The sequence below is a fragment of the Nycticebus coucang genome, chromosome 12 (genome assembly GCF_027406575.1).
Source record: "Nycticebus coucang isolate mNycCou1 chromosome 12, mNycCou1.pri, whole genome shotgun sequence".
NCBI lineage: Eukaryota > Metazoa > Chordata > Mammalia > Primates > Lorisidae > Nycticebus > Nycticebus coucang.
Window position 1 is genome coordinate 43975417 of NC_069791.1, and position 23363 is coordinate 43998779.

Below are 23363 nucleotides of genomic sequence, written 5' to 3' on the forward strand. Positions count from 1 at the left end.
CTGTCTCGTCACTTGTTCTTGTGTGACTTTTGAGCTACGAATGGCGTTTAGCTTCCAAATGGTTGACAAAAACACAAGAAGATTAGTGTTTTATGGCCTGTGAAAATTATATAAGATTCAGATTTTGGTGTCTGCAAATAAAGCTATATTAGAAGATAGTCATGGCTATTTGTTTATGTATTGTCTATGATTGCTTTGCTGCTAGAATAGCAGAGTTGAACAGCTGCAATAAAACTATATGATCCTCAAAGCATAATATATTTATTGTGTAGGCTTTCATTAAAAAATGAAAAGTTTGTTGACCCCAAAATGGATTATAGATTTGAAAGCTAAGATTTAGATAAAGTAATCATCTGCTCAAGGCTATAACTGTGGTTTTCAGATTTCTCTGACTCTTAAAGCTCATGCTTTGAACCAGTGCCCTCAAAATTTACTTGATAATTTTTCTATTTTAATGAAGGATTCAAGATCTCGTGGCTTGCAACTCTGCCACAAAAGACAGCTTCTCCAGTCAAATCTTATTATGTTCTTTATTTCTTATCACTTACAGGTTAAAGTCTAAACTCCTTTTCAAGGTACTTGAAGTTCTTCCCAATATTTCTAGTCATACTTCTTGTTATTTTCTGAACAGCTGAAGCTTGCCATCTTCACTCCTTACAGTTCACCAAGTGGGCCAGGCTATGCACATCTCTACTCTGCAGATATTAATGCTATATCCTGGTAACTCCAACTGCACGATTTTCCAGTCTTTATTCTTTTGGCAATTTTTTATTAATTTTTCAGTGATTATTTCTTCTCTATTGTTTTTCCCATCAGTGTTCCTCAGGAAGGCAAGGCACTCACACCTACATAATTCTCTTATAGCATTTATCATGTTTTTTTTTTTAATGCATTTTGTCTTTTCCACAATAGCACTTTAATTATGGGTATTTTTATTTATCTTTATTTCTCAGGCACCTAGGAGATGGCACAGAGAATGTACCTAATATATGAAATAAAAACTCAAGGGTTATTTTTATTTCTTTCTTTCTTTGTTTGTCTATCTATTTATTTGAGATACAGACTCACTCTGTCATGTGGGTAGAATGTTGTGGCATCCCAGCTCACAGCAACCTCAAACTTTGGTGCTCAAGAGATTCTCTGGCCTCAGCCTCCCAAGTAGCTGGGACAACAGTTGCGGGTCACAACACCCAGCTTGTTTTTCTATTTTAGTAGAGAAAGGAGGTTGCATTCTTGCTCAGGCTGTTTTCAAACTCCCTGCATTGGCCTCCCAGAATGTTAGCACTACAGGTGTGAGCCACCATTCCCGTCTGTTATTTTTATTTATAACAGATTCGGATAGATTACTACATTTGCAGAGTGTGTCCATGTGTGTTCCTCAACCTCTATGGATGCTATTCCTAGACCTGTGTGGACCCATGAGTCAGCTTTGTACATACGACTGCCCCTCAATTTCTAAGCAATTGTTTCCAGGTATTATTTTATCTTCTGAGAAATGACCCTTTCCCTCTGAAGTGCGTGTAATGTACCGAAGGTTTTCTATAAATTAAATGTTAATTAGATGTTAGCACCTAAAGGTTGTGAAACTCTTTTGAACTGGCCAAATGACTTGGCTGTGCTGAATTTATTCTTTGCTACGTTTCTCAGCTTTCTCTGAGAGTGACAGGCTCAGAACAACTATCCTGGAATATCAAAGGACTGCCCTGGGGCCAACTGCTTTGTCATTGCTTATTTCATCAAGACAAGCATCTAACATACAGTAAATGATTGTAACAAATGTACTCTTTTATTCTCAAGAGCAATGTGTCAAGACTGTGAGCAGATACTACAAATGTTTTCGGAACTTGTTTAAAAAGCTTTCTGTTAGAAAAATAAGGATGGCAAAGATATATCATTAACTGACAAATAATAGTAATTTCAGAGCTTAAAAATAATCTTAGTCATCAAGTACTTTCTCTCTTTTGTAAAGGATGAAGCTGGAATACAAATGTCACCTAATTCCACTTCATGTGGAATAGAAATATTTGTGCACTAATCCCCAGTTCTTACACTCCCAACCTTGGATTGCTTTTGAAATTTATGATAATGAAATTAAGTTTTTTTTTTAATTGTTTCAGGTTAATTTGAGGGTACAAAGAATTCGGTTACAATGTTTGCTTTTGTTAGGTGGAGTCCCTCTTATATTTCTGTCCCGCCCCCAAGACGTGGGCCATCCACCCTAACGTTGTGCCCATTAAGTAGGAGTACACCCCCTTCTACGCTCCTCCCCTCTCCCCATGCCCTCAAACTGATTTGAGTTTTTCCTTTAGGTGGGTTTGTGTAATCAAGTTTTTAAAATAGGGTAGAAGATGAGATACAATAAACCATAATTAATCATTTTACTCTTTAGAAATCAGTGCAAGTTTCCTCTTCCCTTAAGCTATAGAAAGCTTCAAGACAACAACACTTCCTCCCTGCCTCAACTTGAGGAAAAGTCAAGTAATCCATGAAATCGTCACTTTTCTTGGGCTTATTGGAGAGATGAGATTTCTAGGCAACCAAGTGAAGTCTATTCCAGAGTTACAAGTCTCTCTGGGGAGAGAAGGGCCACACCGTTTCACCTTTGGCAGAGCACGATGGGAAGAGGACCCCAACCTTGAGCGGGTAAGAGAAAAAGCAACTAAGATTTTTTTTTTTTTTTTTGGCCGGGGCTGGGCTTAAACACGCCACCTCCGGCATATGGGACCGGCGCCCTACACGTTGAGCCACAGGCGCCGCCCAGCAACTAAGATTTTAATGAATTCATTAAGACGGAACATGTTCTAAAAGACACTGTAGAATTGCTTTGTCCAATATAGTAGCTACGAGCCACATGTAGCTATTTAAATTGAATTTAATATGAATTAAAATTAAATAAAATTAAAATTAGTGGTCCTGTAGATACAGAGCATTTCCATCGTCCAGAAAGTCCAGGTCAGTGCTGGTTTAGACTAACTGGGAGATCACACTCTCTCTCTAGTTCCTTCCCTGAGCCTCCATCAGTTTGCTCATGAAAACTGCAGGGGGCAAGACAGGGCATTGGACAGAGCCTCCCTCAGAAGGGAGTTGGGGAAACAGGCATAGCACTTGGGGCCACAAAGAAACCAGCAAGAAAACTTACTTTCTTGGTCCTTTCTTGAGTACAAAGCTGAACTTTAATGTATTGAGGAAGGGCAGGAAAATAGTTCCCTCTCTGTTCTTGTAAGAGACCACTTTTGGGGGGACAGGTAAAGCAAAAAAGAGGGGCAGAAAGTCTCTTGGACCTAGGAGGAAAGTAGAGTTCTGTTACCACTGGAGAAGAGGCACGAAACTCTCTAACCCACAGATTTAAGGTATAATTTGGCTGTCAGTGTAAAGCCAGGGTAAGAATGTCAAGAAGGCTCCAGCTAAGCTCGTGCCTCTGCCTAGGCTAAGGTTGGCCTGGAAGAACAAAGAACCTCCCTTTCCCTATTCCCACCAAATGCTTAGCACTGAAAAAAAAAAGTATCAACGTTCCATTGCTGGGAGAACCCTTCTGAGGAACAAGGGTCTGGGGCTTGCTGAATGCTGAGGGCAGAAGTGGAGCTCTGAGAAACACCTCCCACCACTCCAGGAAGCCTGCTATGGAAAAACTGAAAATATGTGATGAACTGAAGATGTCTAATACACGATATCCAGCTCGACTGTTGTCTCGGCTGACTCACTTCCCTCCTCCCGATCCTGCCGCAACTAACAGCCTAGCAATATGGTAAGTTCAAATTCAACGGTATTGAAATAATTCAAATAATTACATTATATATAAATTGTCTAAATCTACACTGCCTAAATTAGAGCCACTGACCACATGTGGCTACTGAGCCCTTAAAAAAGAGGGTAGTGCATGGGTGGCACCTGCAAAGGTGTAGGGTGCTGGCCCCATATGTGGAAGGTGGTGGGTTCAAACCCAGCCCCTGCCAAAAACTGCAAAAAAAAAAAAAAGAAAAGAAAACAACAACAACAAAAAGAGGGTAGTGCAGCTGAGAAACTGATTTTAATTTTACTTAATTTTAATTGGTTTATGTTTAAAAGTAAAAGCATGATGTTCACATTCTTATCTTGACTGTGTGTTGAAATACTATTTTGAATGTAATGGGTTAAGCACACCATGTGGTTAAAATTGATTCCAGCCTTTCAAAATGTTTATTACAAACTTAATATTATATTCTATTTTTATTGGATAGTGCTGGTCTAAACACTCCAGTTAAAAGGCAAAGACTCAGTTTAAAAAAATAAGCAAGACTCAACACATTTACATATAAAGATCTGAGTATACTGAAAGTCAAAGAATGGAACCAGTGTGCCCTGCCAATACTTAACAAAAGAAAAACAAAAAGGCTACATTATTAGGCTGGGCACGGTGGCTCATACCTGTAATCCCAGCACTCTGGGATGCTGAGGTGGGTGGACTGCTGGAGCTCACAGCTTTGAGACCAGCCTGAGCAAGAGCGAGACTCTGTTTCTAAAAATAGCCGGGCATTGTGGCAGGTGCCTATAGTCCCAGCTACGTGGGAGGCTGAGGCAAGATAATTGCTTGAGCCCAGGAGTTTGAGGTTGCGGTGAGCTGTGATGCCACAGCACTTGACCGAGGATGACAAAGTGAGACTCTGTCTCAAAAAAGGAAAAAAAAAAAAAAAAAGGCTATTTTATCATTAGAAAATGGACTTCAAGTCCAGGTATAATACTTGAGGGACATTGTATATAATAAACACATCAGTTCAAAGAGAAGACATAGCAATTCTAAAAAGTGTTTGTACCTGACAATGTAACAATAAAGCTTCAAGATATATAAAGCATAATTTAAAAGAAGTGAAAGGAGAAATAGTCAAATCCCCAGTTAGCATGGAAATTTTAATATTCCTCTATCAGTCATTCTTAGACCAACCAAAGGATATAGAAGACTTAAACAACCAAATTGATCTAAATGATATTGATTGAAACTTCACACCCAAAGCACTTCCAGAATATACAGCAATGTAGACCATATTTGGGCCCATAAAACAAATATTGACGATTTCCAAGTAACTGAAATCATACAAACAATCTAATCAGAACACCATTCACTTAAAAATCAATTAAAAAAATCTTGGCAAGCCAGGCTTTGTGGTGGGCACCTGTAATCCCAGCTACTCGGGAGGCGGAGGCAAGAGAATGGCCTAAGCCCAAGAGCTGGAGGTTGCTGTGAGCTGTGACGCTACAGCACTCTACCAAGAGCGACTCTGTCTCTAAAAAAAAAAAAATAGCAAAATTTCCAAATTTTTTGGACTTTCAATACACTTACTTCTTTGACCCTATAGGTCAAAGAAAAAATCACAAGGGAAAAGAGAAGATAATTTGAATATAACTTATTGCAAATGCTAAAATAGCTATCAGATATTCTAGAGCTAGTTAGTGTTTATTTACGTTTCACATTTCTTCATGAACAATTACTTAAAGGGCTAAATCTTCCAGCATTGTGTACTTAAGTTAGAGTGCATGCTAATGTTGTGTCAACAGCTACAGTCCTTATAGTTCTATACTCGATTTTTCCTGGCTTTCTCCTACTACTTACTCAAAGAAATTTAAAAATATTTATGGATCTCTTATGAAGCATAGGCTTTGACTCAGTGTTTATAGAATTAGGAAGCTGAGGAATGAAGAGCTTCTGATTTGAAGGGGTTCATATTGTAGGCAGTGTATACCTACATCTGCCCCCTGAATCTGGCTGGAAATTTATCTTTTTCTAGAATTTATTTAAGACACTATTCTATGATGCTAGGTAAGTTCTTTCTTTAATTCAACTGATTCCTTGGTTGTTCATTATGTCTATAAACTTTGAAGGTCTTATTTTCAGGACTCAGCACTGATCTTGGGACTCTGCCAATGGAGACTTTAATTATTTTTGACAGACAAGGTATAATAAAATATGCCCTCTAGCTTTGTTCTGAGTTCTTGCCTCTCACAGCTTCTCTCTCCTTTAATCTCAACAGACAGTATCATTGTAGTTTTCCTTAATGGTGGCCAGAGCAATCATACATGGCTGGCATTCTAAAAACTGCAGCTGTTGGGAAACTTGCATCAAAGAATATGAGCAAAAAGCACTTCACTGAGCCATTAAACTGCTCCAGTGATAAACTCTGCTAACAGGTATCAAATTTTCCTCCATAACCTCAACATAAGAGATGAATCTTACTTTGACATTAGATATTAAAGTCAGAGAGTAAAGTGAAAATCAGATGTAGTTAAAACCACTTATAAAAACTTCTTAATATTAGCATTAACTCCTTATGGATATGGACGACTGAAGGTTAAAATGTCAATAATAATTTTCTTGGCATTTTTATTAGGTTGTGAAAAACAAGGCTATTTTGAGGGTGAGGTGGGGAATAGCAAACAAAAAAGATATCTTTTTCTCTCTCTTACCCCAAAATGTGTAAGTGAATTCGAGCAAGCTAAATATGAATATAAATTCACTGTCCCCCAAACTGAATTGCTTAACATGATCATGCATGTTCTGGAAGAAAATACATTATGGTCACATTATGAATTAATATAGCAGAAAATTACGTGCTCCAACAATGAATCTAAAATTGTCACTAAGTCTCAAAGTATACTATCTCATTAAGGTTTACTTTTCTTGGTTTAGGACGAATAACACAAAGCACAGGGTAAACATTATCAAACCCACAATAAATATATCTTAGTATAATGCAGAACTTTCAATCTATGTCACTTGGCTTTGAGGAAATTATCTTGCTGTTCTGGACTGATTCAGTTAGAGCCCCCCTGAGGACATTCAGAGCAGAAACACAAAGGATGCTATTACATGTGGTGCTTACTTGTTAACACAGTGATGGATCTGGATGGCTTGGTCACCACATTTCCATTTACCACTACCAGAGTGATTATATAATAAAGGCCATGATAATTGGCCTTAAAGATAACAGGAGGAGGCAAAGTACTGTTGAATTCCTCAAATTCGAAGAAATAATTTTTGGATTCACCAGTTATCTTCACAACATACACAGACGCTGGACTGATGACATCTGAAGCTTCCAAGGAGACGACGATGTTGTTGTCATCTTGGACAGTCACATGAAATGTTGCAGCATTCTGTGTAAGAGAAAAAAAGGAGACAGAAGGCAGATTCAGATTATTGGCAATACAGTTACATGGAGGTAATTTTTCTAAAACTAATGTTTGTGGTAAGTATTATGCCTTAAAATAGAGTTACAATGGCATTTTAGTTATGCAAGGAAAACCACGAACAGAGAGGTTTTCCTCTTGTGACTTATTAGGGTTTGGCTTTGAGGATTTTTCTACACTGAAAATCTGCTTCCAGTTTACGGATTGAGTCCATAATAAACACAAAGCAAGCATCATGTGAAGGAGCAAATGATGAATGAGAGTCATCTTGACACTCAAGTTCCAAGGAAATCCTTGTTTTCAGCTATGTTGGAGAAGTTATGTGGTTTGTAGAAATACTCTCTTTATAATACTTTAGAGAAAGTGATGCTATGGTAGTCCTAGGAAAATTCTTTCCTCTCTCCCTCTTATCTGTTCTAAAAATAAAATAGGTCAGGCCTATGATGATCCTCATCGTTAAATAGCTTCATAGAGAAACCAGGGCAGTGGGGAAAGGACCAAATAAGACAGAAGAGCTGTGGGCAACGATGAGAATGTCAGTAGCCGGTGGACTAAAAATTCTGCTCCAAGTCTCCAAATAAATGTTATGAGTAATATTATGAGTAATATTTGAAAAATCATTTGCGTAGTGGGTTCTTACATATTTTTTCCTGATTCTCGGACTCCACGGGCAGATTTAATCCTCTCTGGTTTCACAGAGGACTCATGTACCCACTTATTTATTTATTTATTTTTTATTTTTTATTGTTGGGGATTCATTGAGGGTACAGTAAGTACCTGCTTATTTTTAATTTGCCTTCTGGGCATGCAGTACCCTGGCAAGTTATTCCATTGCTCTGAGCCTCATATTTATCTTCTATCATAGTGGGATGGAAAAATCACTGATACTTGTTAAGGATCTACAGGGATCTTGGTGCTCTGGTGTTAGGTGCATATTTATTTAGGAATTATATCTTATTGTTGAAGTGATTGCTTTATCATTATATAATGGTCTTCTTTGTCTTTTTTTTTTTTTTAACCATTATTAATTTAAAGTCTGTTTTACCTAATGTGAGGATGGCTAATCTTGCTTGCTTTTGGTTTCCATTTGGGTTTAATATTTTCTTTTATCCCTTTACTTTGAATTTATCAAAGTCTTTACCAGATATGTGAGTTTCTTGTAGTCAGCAGGTATTTGGATTCTGGTATTTTTTTTTAAATCCATTCTGCCTATACATATCTTTTAAGTTTGGTGTTTAGCCTTCTTGCATTCAAAGTTAATATTTATATGTGAGATTCTGTTCCTGTTATAATGTTGTTGCCTAATTGCTTTGTAGTCTCACTTATGAGATTTTTTTAAGGACCTGTGAATTTTATAGTTTCATGTGTTTTATGATGGTAGATACATATATATGTTTTGATTCCATATTTGGAACTCCCTTGAAGTACAAAGGGAGTACAAATAATTAGGTTACATTGTTTGCACTTGCTAAAGTCCAAGTTGTCGTTGAGAACCTTGAACATTTCTTGTAGAGTCCATCTAGTGGTGACAAATTGTCATACCATTTGCTTGTTTGGGAAAGACTTTATTTCAACCTTCATTTATGAAGCTTTGTTTGGCAGGATACAAAATTTGTGGCTGACAGTTCTTTCCTTTGAGAATATTGCCAGTGGGATCCCCATCTCTCCTGGCTTATAAGGTTTCTGCTGAGAAGTCTTTTGTCAATATGATGAGCTTTCATTTGCAGATCATTAGACATTTCTGTCTTGCTCTTTACAATGACTTTAGATTGTCTGGTGACATGCCTTGGTACATAGACTCGTTTTGAAATGCATCTCCCTGGTCTTCACTGAACCTTTTCTATCCTGAATTCTAAGTCTCTTGCAAGACCAGAAAAGTTTTCCTCCATTATTCCCTCAAATACGTTTTCCTTGCTTTTTACTTTTACTTCTTCTCTCTCAGGAAAGCCTATGACTTGTACTGAATGTTTTACTTCATCCTGTATTTCTTGAAGACATCTGCAGAATATTTTTAAAGAAAGTGATCTTTTCAATCATAGAATTTAATTGACTATGACTTGAAATTAATAGAATTCTACTTGTAATTCAAACAAGTGTTGGTACCTTTTTCCCTTACTATTCTTTTTTCTTACCTATTAGCTGATGATCACTAACATCCTCATCTTCCATGCCACATCTAGAAATATTGCATTGTTAAAGGTTTATCGCACTATATGCACTCTGATCTTGGTCCCATGCTTTTGAACTTCACTGTGTCAGGGTCCTAAGGGGGTGCTGAATTAATAGTGGACATACAAAATGAATCAAGCATGTTGGGAATAATTTTCTATCACTAGAAGTATGAAGCAGCTGGGTCATGGTTGCTCTCTGCTCAGTGGAGCAAGGCAGTGCCCGGGGTCATCAGGGAGCAAGCTCTGGGTGCTGTGCACAGGAGGAGCATTTGTTAACAAATATATAGTGAGGTGGTGGATCAGAAATATGCAGGAGATGTCATGCATCCAGAGTTGCCAGGCTTCAAGGATGGATGTGATACCCTCCCACCCCTGTAGGTGTTCCACAGAGACTGTTGGCACAGTTCGTGCTAATGCTCAACAGCTCCAAGGTGAGGCTGGGACACATGACAGTCCTAGTGAAGTCATCAGCATCTGCCATGGCGGGGTCTTTTACTCAGTGGTGCACCTGTTCTTGCTACCTCAAACCCCATCACATTTTGAGGGCTAACTCCTGCTCCTCCTTGATGCCCCCAACACCTTCCTACGGCAGCTGACCCTAGGACGCCAGGTCCTTCCTTCACTGGGGGCACCATATTTTCCTCCAGCACCACCAGCTTGCTTTAGTGTGGGGACTACAAGGCATTTCTCAAGCAAAACAAAGAGCCCTCTCTAGCTCCTGCTGCGGCCTCATGGTAGATTCATCGCTGAGATCAGAAAAACAAGTAAGATGTAGGCTGGCTTCCACATCTCCTGCCCCACCATTTCCCCTTCCTCTTAGGATCAGTGTTGGTGTACTTCCGCTTAAAATGCTGGCATGAAGGCAACAACAAGAACAATAGACACCAAATAACTCGTGTTCCCAAGGTCTCCAGCAATAATTTTTTCCTACGATAGCATCCTTCTCTCTTTAAACCTATCTCCCTATACATCTTTCCTTTTCTTCTCTTTTATACTTCTGATTTCTTTAGAACTATTTACAGACAAACTTCTTAAGAAGTGATCTGGAATAGCAGGGATGTCCTCGTTAGAGAGGGAAGACTCAGGTATGGGGGAGAGAAAGAGTAATAACACCCATGTTAATACAAGTTATTAATTGGCACAAGTTATTAATTCAATCAATATGAATTATGAACCTACGCAGTATCACACGGTATACTAAGTGTGGGGGATCCAAATCACAGAGCATCCTGCTAGCAGCTTCAGTTTGGTGGTGGTCAGCAGTAGTTTATTTGTGAAATGCTTAGTAAATGGGAATATGGTTATCGATAAGTTTTCAAATTAACTGAAAGTGGATGGAAAAACTCTTTTGCTTTAAACTTCTTGAACACTTAGCCAAAATGTGGTAGCTTTTTCATAACAATTTTAAATACAGATCATACTTTATCATTTACTTGGAAATCTCAGAATTTTTGTATCTCAATGGCCTAAAAATATTATTACTAATAAATCTTATTGTTCAGACACATAGGATCTATCTCCATATCTGAAAGTTTCATTTTTAGGAAAAATAGATTTCTCATTTGTTTCTTTTTATTATTATTCGCCTTTCACATAAATAGCAGTGTCTAGGGCATAACAGAAAAACCTGTTAACCAAAAATGTAGATAAATCAAGCACCTAGTATCCAGTAACATTGAAACATGGCTTTTATTTCTTACTGGTTATAGGATCTGATTCACTAACTCAGAACGCAATATGTTTACAAACTTTAAATTCATAATTAGTTAGAGTTTCTTGCTGTATGTTTTAGCAGCCAGTAACTGAAGGTGGTTGTGAGAATAAAAAGAGGAGGAAGTGGACTCAGTTTTGCAAAGTGTTTAAGAGTGAAAAGTGTTTTAGGTAGTGAAACCTTCCAGAGAAGGGGTCTAATCTTCCAAATGCTCACAGCAGCTTTGGGGTGATTGTACCAGGCAGGAAAATAAGCATTGGCCCATGTGCTCCCGAGATGCCAGAAATAAATCAGAGTGGGCTAATCAGATTCAGGTGGTGAGGCTAATGAGAACGAGGCAGGAGGCCAAGTGAGATCCAGGCAGTGAGCCCAAAAGAAAAGCCATCTCTGCTGTTACTTTCTGCTCTGTCTCCCTCGCCTCAACTTTTCCTGGAATCTATGCTCAGGAGAAAATTCTGAATGTATGCTCTAGGCATGGAATCCTTGCTGACAAGTAGAGCGAGGAGGAATAGTTCATAGAAACATGTCTGGTAAACGGAGGCAAGTCCGATGCTAATTTCTGCGGTGACTCTAAAAATATTTAAAACTTTTCCTTTGGAACTGAGTAACAGTATTGCTTGGCTCTGCAGTAAAAATATTTCCACTGAGATTTCCTTTACATAACAAAATCTAATGCAATGATTTCTCTGGCCCAACAGTTTCATTTTATACTTGAGAAAACAGTGGTGCAAATGTCACACAACTAATTGATGCCAGAACAAGGTCTGGTATCTGGATATCCTTATGCCTTTTGGCACTTAACTTTCCTGAACTACAGGTCAGCTACCTGAGGCGGCAAAAGAGGCCTAAGTGCTTGTTTCATCAAGAAGGGGAAGCCCAGGAGCCTGTTCTGTAGCCAGTCCTGGAGCAGAAGAACTACTAGAGATACAGTGGATGGTATGAACAAGTCCCCGGTGTGTGAGACAAGGGAGAGAACTAGCCAGAGCTACGTATCAGTCAGAAATCTGAGGAACTCTCTCACCCTCTCTCACAAATACAGCAACTATTACCTATTGATCTCCTAAGCTGGACTAGGATTTATCCTGACCATTTAAATTATTTATTTATTTTTATTTTACTCCCTATAGCAGTCCCTAGAAATAGTGTCTTTATCCTCATCTTACACAGAAAGGTTAAATAATTTGCTGAAGAGCACAGCAATAGACCTGGAATCAGAAAGCCTGAGTTTATAATCCTCCTGTTCAACTTATTAGCTAGGAGAGCTTGGGGAAATCCAAGGAGCTCTTAACTTCATCTTCTTAATTTATAAAACCAATAAAGGGGTTTTGTGAGGATTAAATGTCCTTCGTAGGCTAGGCATGAGTATCTTACCAGTTTCTAACCACTCTAATCCTAGCATTCCAGAAGGCCAAGGTGGGAAGATGCCTTGAGTCCAGGAGTTCACGACCAGCCTGAGCAAGAGTGAGACCCTGTCTCTACTAAAAGCAGAACTAGCCAGGCGTTGTGGAAGACTTCTGTAGTCCCAGCTACTCTGGAGTCTGAGGCAGGAGGATTGCTTGAGCCCAAGAGTTTGAGGTTGCTGTGAGCTATGACAACACAGCACTCTACCCAGGGCAACAAAGTGACACTCTGTCTCAAAATAAATTAATAAATGTTCTTTATAAAAATGATAACACTATGAGCTCCATAAATGCTAGCTGTATTTCAAAGGTTACTGTGTTTTACTACAGTTTTGAATCACTCGATGTCCTTATAAATTATAGACATTCTATGAACATTTGATTAACTAACTTCAAAACATTACAGAATTCTGTTCACCAAATGTTTTGTTTACAGAGCACTGGAGAGCTATCCATTTATTAGTGGATACAAACATCAACTAAGTGCCAACCTGGCATCAGGCATCATGCAAGGTGTTAACGATAGGCAAATGCATAAGATGAGGTACTTGAACACCAGGGGTCTAAACTCTAGTGAGAGAGGCACACTTGAATGCAGAGTTATAGCACGATCTGAAGTGTTATTAGTTACAGGCTTTGACAGACAGTACAATTGACATCTATTTTTCTTCCTGCCTGGATTCCTATCTTGGACAGAACTTTCTTCTTTTGGAGCATTACTTCTTTTTTTTTTTTTTTTTATTGTTGGGGATTCATTGAGGGTACAATAAGCCAGGTTACACTGATTGCAATTGTTAGGTAAAGTCCCTCTTGGAGCATTACTTCTTTCTTGCTTTAAAGCGAAGGTCCTGAGGAGGCTTGCTAATTGCAGTACCACACTCCCAGGTCTGAGCAGGCACCATGACTCAGTCAGGTGGGTTACAGCACCCAGGCCCCCACCAAGATGTACATGTGGAATGGCCAGAACAGCCAAAGTGATCCCTCTGAGATTTTATAGCCAGAGTCAATGGGAAGAAGCTCTTTCTTTCTTCTTATTTCAAATATGTATGAATGCAAATCTGGAGAAGTCAGTGTCTATAATTTCTGCCCCATGAAGATTGTTGCTTGGGGTAGAGTCCTGGATTTGGTCTGAGGCCCTGGTCACAGTCATCTTGCGGCCCAGCCATTGTGCAATTTGGTGACTGAGTGAATATTAATTAATGTGTTTGTGCTGGACTTCCAAAATTTGCACACAGAGATCCCAGCCAGTACAAGAGAGCTGTTTGGTGCCACAGTTGTAAAGACAAGAAAGCCACCAGTTCTGTTTCTGCAGATGGGTGTGATGAAAAGTATCACAGAGCAAGTGATGTTTATAAAATGCTCAGGAGTTTTCCAGGGGAATACAGGTCACAAAGGGCATTGGTTGAATGGCGAAGAGGGACCGTAGACCTCTAGAGTGGGTTAGAAACTGGTAGGATGCTCAAAGCAGAAGGTTGGTCGCACAAGTCCAAAATGCGCCTTGCTAAGGAGTTTGCATATTTTTAGGTCAAAGAAAACCATGAACTGTTTTAATGCAAAACAGAGGCTATAATTAGGGTCACAGCTTAGAAAGACCAATATAGTCAAGAGTGTGGAGAATAGCAGGCTGGTTGGGTTGATTTAAAGCTAATGGACAATGAAGGGTGTTGCATTAGTCAGTCAGGTGAGATGCAACTAGAGTCTCACCCAGTGCTCGCTGCACACCTGCCTGTGCAATGTGCATCCAGAACACCAACACTTCTCTGGCTGACATCCCGATCGATGCAATCAGTGATTAGGCTTATTTTAGAGGCAACATAGAAAAAATTCTGCTGTGCTAAGGTGACTACATAAGAAGCAATAGATTCTTAACTCTTTTAAATAGTAAAATTAATGATATCCAGTGTCTATATGACATTTTCCGCCATGATTCTCTGCAGACTTTCTATAATTCATTCATTTAACATCCCATCCAACTCCCAGGAAACCTTTTCCATCTGGATATTCTTTCCTTTAAAATCCTTTAGGAAGGTCCAAGTCCCAGAACTACTCTCCCAGGGAATCCCTCTGACATGTTCCCAGAATTATTCATAACTCTTCTTTCAGAAATTGTCAGAGCTGAATTTAGATGTTGATCTCAAAGGCTCGGGTTGGCCTCCTGCTAATCTTGTCTTATTTATTCAGTCATTCTTTTTTTTTTTTTTTTTGGATTTTTTTTTTTTTTTTTTATTGTTGGGGATTCATTGAGGGTACAATAAGCCAGTTACACTGATTGCAATTGTTAGGTAAAGTCCCTCTTGCAATCATGTCTTGCCCCCATAAAATGTGACACACACTAAGGCCCCACCCTCCTCCCTCCATCCCTCTTTCTGCTTCCCCCCCCATAACCTTAATTGTCATTAATTGTCCTCATATCAAGATTGAGTACATAGGATTCATGCTTCTCCATTTTTGTGATGCTTTACTAAGAATAATGTCTTCCACTTCCATCCAGGTTAATACGAAGGATGTAAAGTCTCCATTTTTTTTAATGGCTGAATAGTATTCCATGGTATACATATACCACAGCTTGTTAATCCATTCCTGGCTTGGTGGGCATTTAGGCTGTTTCCACATTTTGGCAATGGTAAATTGAGCTGCAATAAACAGTCTAGTACAAGTGTCCTTATGATAAAAGGATTTTTTTCCTTCTGGGTAGATGCCCAGTAATGGGATTGCAGGATCGAATGGGAGGTCTAGGTTGAGTGCTTTGAGGTTTCTCCATACTTCCTTCCAGAAAGGTTGTACTAGTTTGCAGTCCCACCAGCAGTGTAAAAGTGTTCCCTTCTCTCCACATCCACGCCAGCATCTGCAGTTTTGAGATTTTGTGATGTGGGCCATTCTCACTGGGGTTAGATGATATCTCAGGGTTGTTTTGATTTGCATTTCTCTAATATATAGAGATGATGAACATTTTTTCATGTGTTTGTTAGCCATTCGTCTGTCGTCTTTAGAGAAAGTTCTATTCATGTCTCTTGCCCATTGATATAAGGGATTGTTGGCTTTTTTCATGTGGATTAATTTGAGTTCTCTATAGATATTCAGTCATTCTTCAGATATATTTTGAGCAGTAACCACATATCAGGGACTGAGCAGGACACTGAGGATTCACTCTATATGGGAGTAAAGAAGAAAAAAGTTTTTTTTTTTTTTTTGAGACAGAGCCTCAAGCTGTTGCCCTGGCTAGAGCGCTGTGGCATCACAGCTCAGAGCAATCTCCAACTCCTGGGCTCAAGCAATTCTGCTGCCTCTGCCTCCCAGGTAGCTGGGACTACAGGTGCCTGCCACAATGCCCGGCTATTTTTTGGTTGCAGCTGTCATTGTTGTTTGGCGGCCTGGGCTGGATTCAAACCCACCAGTTCAGGTGTATGTGGCTGGCCCCTTAGCTGCTTGAGCCACAGGCGCAAAGCCAAGAAAGAAAAAAGTTCTTAAATGCCTTTGTCCTTCCTAGAATTATCTCACCAATAACAATAACAGCGATGATACCACAATAAAGAACATTCATTTGTATGGTGCTTATTATGTACCCAAACTATCTTGTAGCTCAGGCAGTAAATTCATGACAAATGCTTGCGGAGTGAATGTACTTACAGTCTGCTGTGTAACACCAAACTCCTTCCTGTGTGCCCCTAGTTCTCTACCCATGCAGGGTTGGGCAGGTGCCTGAGCCCACGTTCACACCGGCTCTGCCTTTTATGTGTTTCCTGCTCAGATATGTACACTCTGCTTTTAAGATTTCAGAATACAACAATCTCAGCTCTTTTGCCTTCTATTTGGTGAAGGTATCCAAGCTCACATGTCAGGCAGGTAATATGAATGTGAGAAGCAGCCAAGTATGAGAAGATATAAATGAGGAATAATTAGCAAACTGGAGGGTACGTATATTATCATTCAAAGCACAATGACGGCAAAATTAAGCTATACTGGCCAAACGAAATAAATCCGCAGGTTGGCCTCTGCCTGTGGGCTGCCAGATTACAACCCTCGAGTGTGTTGCATGGCCTTTTTCTTGATCATTGCTCATCTTGGCCCTTCAGTTCCTGATCCTGCTCTATTTTCTTGGGCCAATCACAGTGCAGAATAATAACTAAATTCACATTTACATTAAGCATTAATTTAAAATAAACACGAATGATATTTCCATGTTTAGTTGCCATAGATGTGTGCAAAGTGGCAATTATTTCCCAGCTTCCAGTATGAACTCAGAGTGGAAGCTCTCCAGAACTCTTAAATTTGGAGATTAAGAAAAACATACTTGAAGAAAGCATTCAACCTGACTTTTTAAGGGAAAAGAAACTGTTTTGCTGAAGAGATGTGCCAAACTTTTGTATGATGTGTAGGGGAATAATAAGAGCCACACATTACATTTGATATTTTATAAGGTATTTTCAAGTACATTGTCTCATTTGGTCCTCAAAACATCCTCATATGTGGCTATCTCAGTTCACAGAAGAAGAAATTGAGGCTCAAAGAAATTAAGTAGATTTCCCAAGGCAACTTACTGTTTGTGGAGGAGGAGGTCCTCAAGGCAATTCTTATAGCTACAGATTTTATGCTGCTATTACACTATTAATACACCCCCCCGGACTGTAAGATCCTGAAGCCAAAATGACTTCCCAAATGCTACCTTTCATATCTGTATTTAATTGGTGGCTAACTCCCTCTGCACAAATAGGGACTTACTTATCTAGAATATGCTTGATAAATGCTTGAAAAGCATGGTGACTTCCCCCCCAAAACAAAAAACCAAAAAATTTGAAGACACTCAAATCTGTGTCTCTCATTTTAATTCTTTGAGACTCAGTTATTTCACTTGAATGACAGAAATACTAAAAAACTATTAGAACAGGGTTTTTGAGGGTAAGGGGAGTGAAAGAGATCATATGTATAAATTTTCTATACCAGCACCTAATATTTAGTAGACCGTTCAGAACAATAGCTAATTGTTACTATAAAATTTCCCATCTGTCTTGTCTTTGATTTTCTGATCTTTCTTCTCTCTGATTTTCTTTTCTACATTTAAGAGGTTGTTACATTTTTTTTAGGATACTGACACCATGATTCATTTATGGTTCAAAAACCATTCTGATTTTCAGTCTACTTACTCAGTAATCAGAATTACTTCTCTTCATGACATTATGAACAAGAGCAGCCAATATTTCTTTTTCTGTTTTGCCTGCACAGGACAGCTGGAGCTAACCTGTTTGACCAAAGGTTGCCATGGGAACTGTCTTAGGGCCTACTGTGCTGAGAAGTTTAGAGACCTGGAAGCTGCTCTTGGTGGATGATTGACTGGGGAGGAGGTGGGGACACAACCCAGGAAGCCATAAAATACATTTGTTTTTAACTGTTCAATGATCAGGCAAATTTTAAAACTGTGCAACATTCATCTGGCTTAAATCATTATGAAAAATAGGGTTTCTTGACAGCTTTATTCTGCCTGTGAAACAAATGTTTATTTTCACGAAAAGAAACACTGACAAACATAATTTGGCCCAATTTATTATTCCCCATCCCTCCTTTCTATTCTTACAGAATGTATAATTTGAAAATGGTTTTAGCTCAGGAAAAAATGCTCATAAAAATGTAGCTGTCCCACTTATTGAGAGAGAACATGAAAGATGGTGATGCTAATCATTTATTTTAGAGTGGCTGAGTTCAGTCAGATTTCCCCACAGGCATGAAGTATCTCCAAATGTGACATCAGTTAATTAAATCCTGGTGATTGCTAACAAAGGGCACGGCCTACTTACCAAGCTCCCAGCATATTTAGGCAGGACCTTGTGATCTCTTCTAAACCCAGCTCTTTAATTCCCCTCTCTGTTGGTACCATCAGCAATAAGGAAACTGTCAGAGCTTTCAAGCAACTAGTTTCATGTACTGTCCATCATCACTAGGGCTTTATGGTTTTCCTAGGAGTCTGATCCCTATGGGAAGGATAAATTAAAGCCCAGAAGTTAAGGGAGATAAAGAGCAATACTTTATACACCTGCTTTCCTCAAAGTTTGCCTTCAGATAGTTTTGAAAATTGAGTGTCTGCTGTATGTCTGGAGCTGAGGATATGATGATTAAAAATCTGGTTCTTGTCCTTGTGGTGTTTGAAGTCCACAGTGAGAGGGAAATACATTATTTTAAAGAAAAAAATAATTTTAAGTTGAAACAGCATTGTTAATAAGTACATGATGATGAACGAGCACTTACCAGTAGGATCTAATCTAAAGTAAGTGTTATTTAATCTGAGATCTAAGGGCTGTAAGGGTTGGCTTGATGATGAGTCAGAGAAAGAACAGGATCTGTGAAGAACCATGGATTTGAAGACTTGGGGGATGGAAAAAGTTCAAAGCATTTGAGAAACCAAAATAACCTTAGAATGGCCAATAGTTGAGGCTTGATCATAGGAAACTTTGTAGAGCCTTCTGACAAATTTGGAGGCTTAATGCTAAAGGTAGTAAAAAGCCACCTATGGGTTATTAAACAATAGAGGGAAATGATCAGATCTGCATTTTATAATAGAAGGAAAAAGTTTATGATGTTACCTGCTGGCTCCAGAATTTCTACAGGGGTGAACATTTATTGAAAAGTACATGGTAACTTACCACTTGGAACAGAAAGAAGCATTCGGATGGTGTGAGTAGAGGAACCTAGGCAAACAAACAAAAACAAAAGGAAACTAGTATCCAAGAAGAAAAAAAAATGGCTTGATTCAGGGTGAGAGATAAGAAGGAAAAATATACAGAAAACATGGGGAGAAGAGCCAGCAAGATGGTGTGGTGCTAAGATGAGGACAGGGCAATCAGCCAATGGAAACAAATGGATGGTGGGGACGTCAAAGGCCATTTTGAAGCTGGAAATGCCTTGTGTTCTACTGAAGTTAGGATTTTGAATAGAAAATATGTCTCCATCTCTTTGAAATCTCAATCTTTACAAAAATGGTTTTGATGCATGGATCATTTGTGGAACCTGTGGAAGGGGTAGAGTTTCACATTGATGTGCTAGGGCACCGAAGCAGTGTTTGTGGAAGTTGGTGCCTGACAGAAGAAGAACTTGTGAGAATGAAAGTTTCCAAAAAATTAGTGAAACTTCCAGGGTGATTTGAACTTCCATCAAAGGGAATGGTACTTGAAGTCAATTTTATGTAGGACTCAAGGGGTAAAAAAGTCCCTCTGGCTATAGTATGGAGAATTGGTTGAAGAGGATAGACAGAAGTGGATGTGATTGTAGTAGTCTAAGAGAGAAATGATAGTATCTAGAACCAGGATGGTATCGGGAGAAATTTAGAGGGCATATTCTTCAGAATTTAGTGACATGAGAATGAATTGGTTCTGGGTTGGACTTTCCAGAGATAGTAATTGAGTTTTACAAAGATTAATTAACACATCTGGTTCACATAGCTTTAAAGTGGTAGATATGAGAGTTAATCTCACGTTCCTCTAATTTCAAAGCCTACACATTAACACAGATGCTATACTTTCCACATTTCAGGTTTGTACTACAAACTATCCTTTACTTTATTCCTTTTTAAGACATGAATGTTGCTTTGAGGTCACTCACTTTTATGACAAGAATAGTTACAAGGCATTGGGCTGTAGGGAAAAGAATAGTGATTTAAAGACAGAACAGGTATGAATGTTGGTCCCATCATAAACAGATTAAATCTTGCTAAGCCAGTTTCCTAAGGAAAGAAATGCCTAGTTTAAAAGGTTGTTGTGAGATTAAAATGAAAAAATGCAATTAAGGTGCTGGCCATATATTGTCTTACATATACGAAGTGTTTTCTTTGGTGGTTTAAAAAAGTTGAAATGACACTTAATGAATCTTTCTAGATAAGCTCTTGTTAGAATCATTGCAAAGTTTTCTGGATAACATAAGAAACCTAATAAACTATAAAAGAAACTTAAATTTTCACTTGGATAAGAACCCTAAATATCAAAACAAAACTCTGAAATAACGATCATGTGATTTTTCAATGTGCATTTTTCAGAAACTATGGTAGCTCAGATTTGCTTTTACTTAAAGTATAGACAAACATAATCGAGTCAGAAATATAACATTATTTGTTGTTGTCCTATTAGAATATCCTCTGAACTAGTCTTTCTCCTATTTCCCTGCCAAATATTAGATTATAAAAAGTGAGAACTTAATAAGATCTTAGTAAAAAAAATAGTATTATAAAAACAAAAATATGAAGAATAATGAACATAAAATTTTTGATTAAAAAATCTGCTTCCATGACTTAGCATTATGAATAGGGCTGCAATAAACATTCTGGTACAAATATCTTTGTTATGATGTGATTTTTGGTCTTCTGGGTATATGCCTAGTAGAGGAATTATAGGATTGAATGGCAGGTCTATTTTTAGATCCCTAAGTGTTCTCCAAACATCTTTCCAAAAGGAATGTATTAATTTGCTTTCCCACCAGCAGTGTAGAAGTGTTCCCTTTTCTCCACATCCATGCCAACATCTCTGGTCTTGGAATTTTGTGATATAGGCTAATCTTACTGGAGTTAGATGATATCTCAAAATAGTTTTGATTTGCATTTCTCTGATGATTAAAGATGATGAGCATTTTTTCATATGTCTGTAGGCCGCGCGCCTGTCTTCTTCAGAAAAGTTTCTCTTCCAGTCCCTTGCCCAGCCTGCGATGGGATCACTTGTTCTTTTCTTGCTTATACATTTGAGCCCAAGTGCCCATCAATCCACGAATGGATTAATAAATTGTGGTATATGTACACCATGGAATATTATGCAGCCTTAAATAAAGATGGAGACTTTACCTCTTTCATGTTTACATGGATGGAGCTGGAACATATTTGTCTTAGTAAAGTATCTCAAGAATGGAAGAAAAAGTATCCAATGTACTCAGCCATACTATGAAACTAATTTATGGCTTTCACATGAAAGCTATAACCCAGTTACAACCTAAGAATAGGGGGAAGGAGGAAAGGGAGGGGAGGGAGGGGAGAGGTAGGCAGAGGGAGGGGGATTGGTGGGATTACACCTGCGGTGCACCTTACAAGGGTGTATGTGAAACTTAGTAAATGTGGAATGTAAATGTCTTAGCACAATAACTAAGAAAATGCCAGGAAGGCTATGTTAACCAGTGTGATGAAAATGTGTCAAATGGTCTATGAAACCAGTGTATGGTGCCACATGATCACTTTAATGTACACAGCTATGATTTAATAAAAAAAAAAATCTGCTTCCTATATAGTTGAACACAGGCAAATTACATATTGTGAGTCTCAGTTTCCTCATCTGAAAACTGGGGTTAATGCTTTTTTTAACCATGCCTTTGTGATAACTGTGTTGGGTAATGTTTATGAACTGTCTAGCATAGCTAGTCTAAGTATCCAATAAGCCAACTCTGATCATGTGAATGTTCTGCATTTAAAAACTTGGGGGCATCATGTCCTTAGCTGTGCAGAAACTCTTTAACTTAATCAGGCCCTGGTTGTTGATTTTTGTTGTTGCTGCAGTTGCCTTGGGGTCTTCTTCATACACTCTTTCCCTAGGCCAATACTGTTAAGAGTTTTTCCTACATTTTCTTCGACAATTTTTATAGTATCATGTCTTAGCTTTAAATCTTTTATCCACGATGAGTGGACATAATCAATGAAGCAAAGAGACAACCTATAGAATGAGAGAAGATATTTGCATGCTATACATCCAAAAAAGAGCTAATAACCAGAATCTGCAAAAGAACTCAAACAAATCAACAAGAAAAGAGCAAACAACATCATTAAAAACTGGGGAAGAGACATGATCAAAAACTTTTCTTATGATGATAGATGAATTGCCAATAAACACATGAAAAAATGCCCATTGTCCATAGTCATCAGAGAAATGCAAATCAAAACCACACGCTGTATCATCTAACCCCTGTGAGAATGGCCCACAACATAAGGTCCTAAAGCAACAGATGCTGGAGTGGATAGAGAGAGAAAGGACCATTCGTGCCCTGTGGGTGAGACTGCAAACTAGTACAACCTCTATGAAAAATAATATGGAGATTCCCTGAAGAACTGAAAGCAGACTTATCATTTGATCCTGCAATCCCAATACTAGGTATTTACCCCAAAGGAAAAAAAAAAGACATTTTATCATAAAGGCATTTGCCCTCAAATGTTTATAGCAGCACAATAAAAAATTGTAAAGATGTGGAAACAACCCAAGTATACTTCAGGTTGTGGTATATGTATACCACGGAATATTATTGAGCCATAAAAATGATGGCGAATTTCATATCTTTTCTAACGACCTGGATGGAATTGGAGACCATTCTCCCAAACATAGTATCACAAAAAATGGAAAAACGAACACCATATGTATTCAGTACTAAATTGGAACCAGTAGATTAATACTTACATGTTAACAGGAGAGAAAAAACCCAATGATATTCAAGTAGAAAGAGAGGATAAAGAGAATGGGTAAACTTCCTCCCCATGGGTGTGTACATACTGTGCACTTCCTGGGTGAAGGACACACCTACAACTTCGACTTTAACCCTACAAAAGCCAAGCATATAACTTAATCACATGCACCCCCATGTTAATCTGAAATTTAAAAAAATAAATAAAAATTTTGGGTAAAATAATCACTGAGCCTCTTATTTATTACCAAATAAAAAATAAATTCTTTAGCTTGCCATTCAAAGACCCTCCACAATTTGTTCCCAGTTGACTACTTCCTCCTGTCTTCCACTACTTCTCTGTCATAAACTCAAATCCCAGTAAACAGACAAACTCACCCGTCTCCACATGCCCCGGATGCTTCCCCACCTCTGTGGTTCTATTTAGGCATCCCTTCCAGCTGAAATACCCCTTCCCTGCTTCAAATATCTGATACTATATCTCTATTAAAATGTCACCTTCTTTGAGAAACATTA

At 38.5% G+C, this 23363-nt stretch overlaps 1 protein-coding gene across 3 annotated transcripts in view; it reads right to left on the reverse strand.

The window, feature by feature from the left end:
* PTPRO (protein tyrosine phosphatase receptor type O) overlaps positions 1–23363 on the reverse strand; it is a 252097-nt gene that overhangs the window by 95133 nt on the left and 133601 nt on the right. For all 3 annotated transcript variants that reach the window (XM_053557322.1, XM_053557323.1, XM_053557321.1), the window contains exon 2: positions 6852–7125. In XM_053557322.1, coding sequence (XP_053413297.1) covers positions 6852–7125 — 274 coding nt within the window. The remainder of the gene's footprint in view (positions 1–6851; positions 7126–23363) is intronic.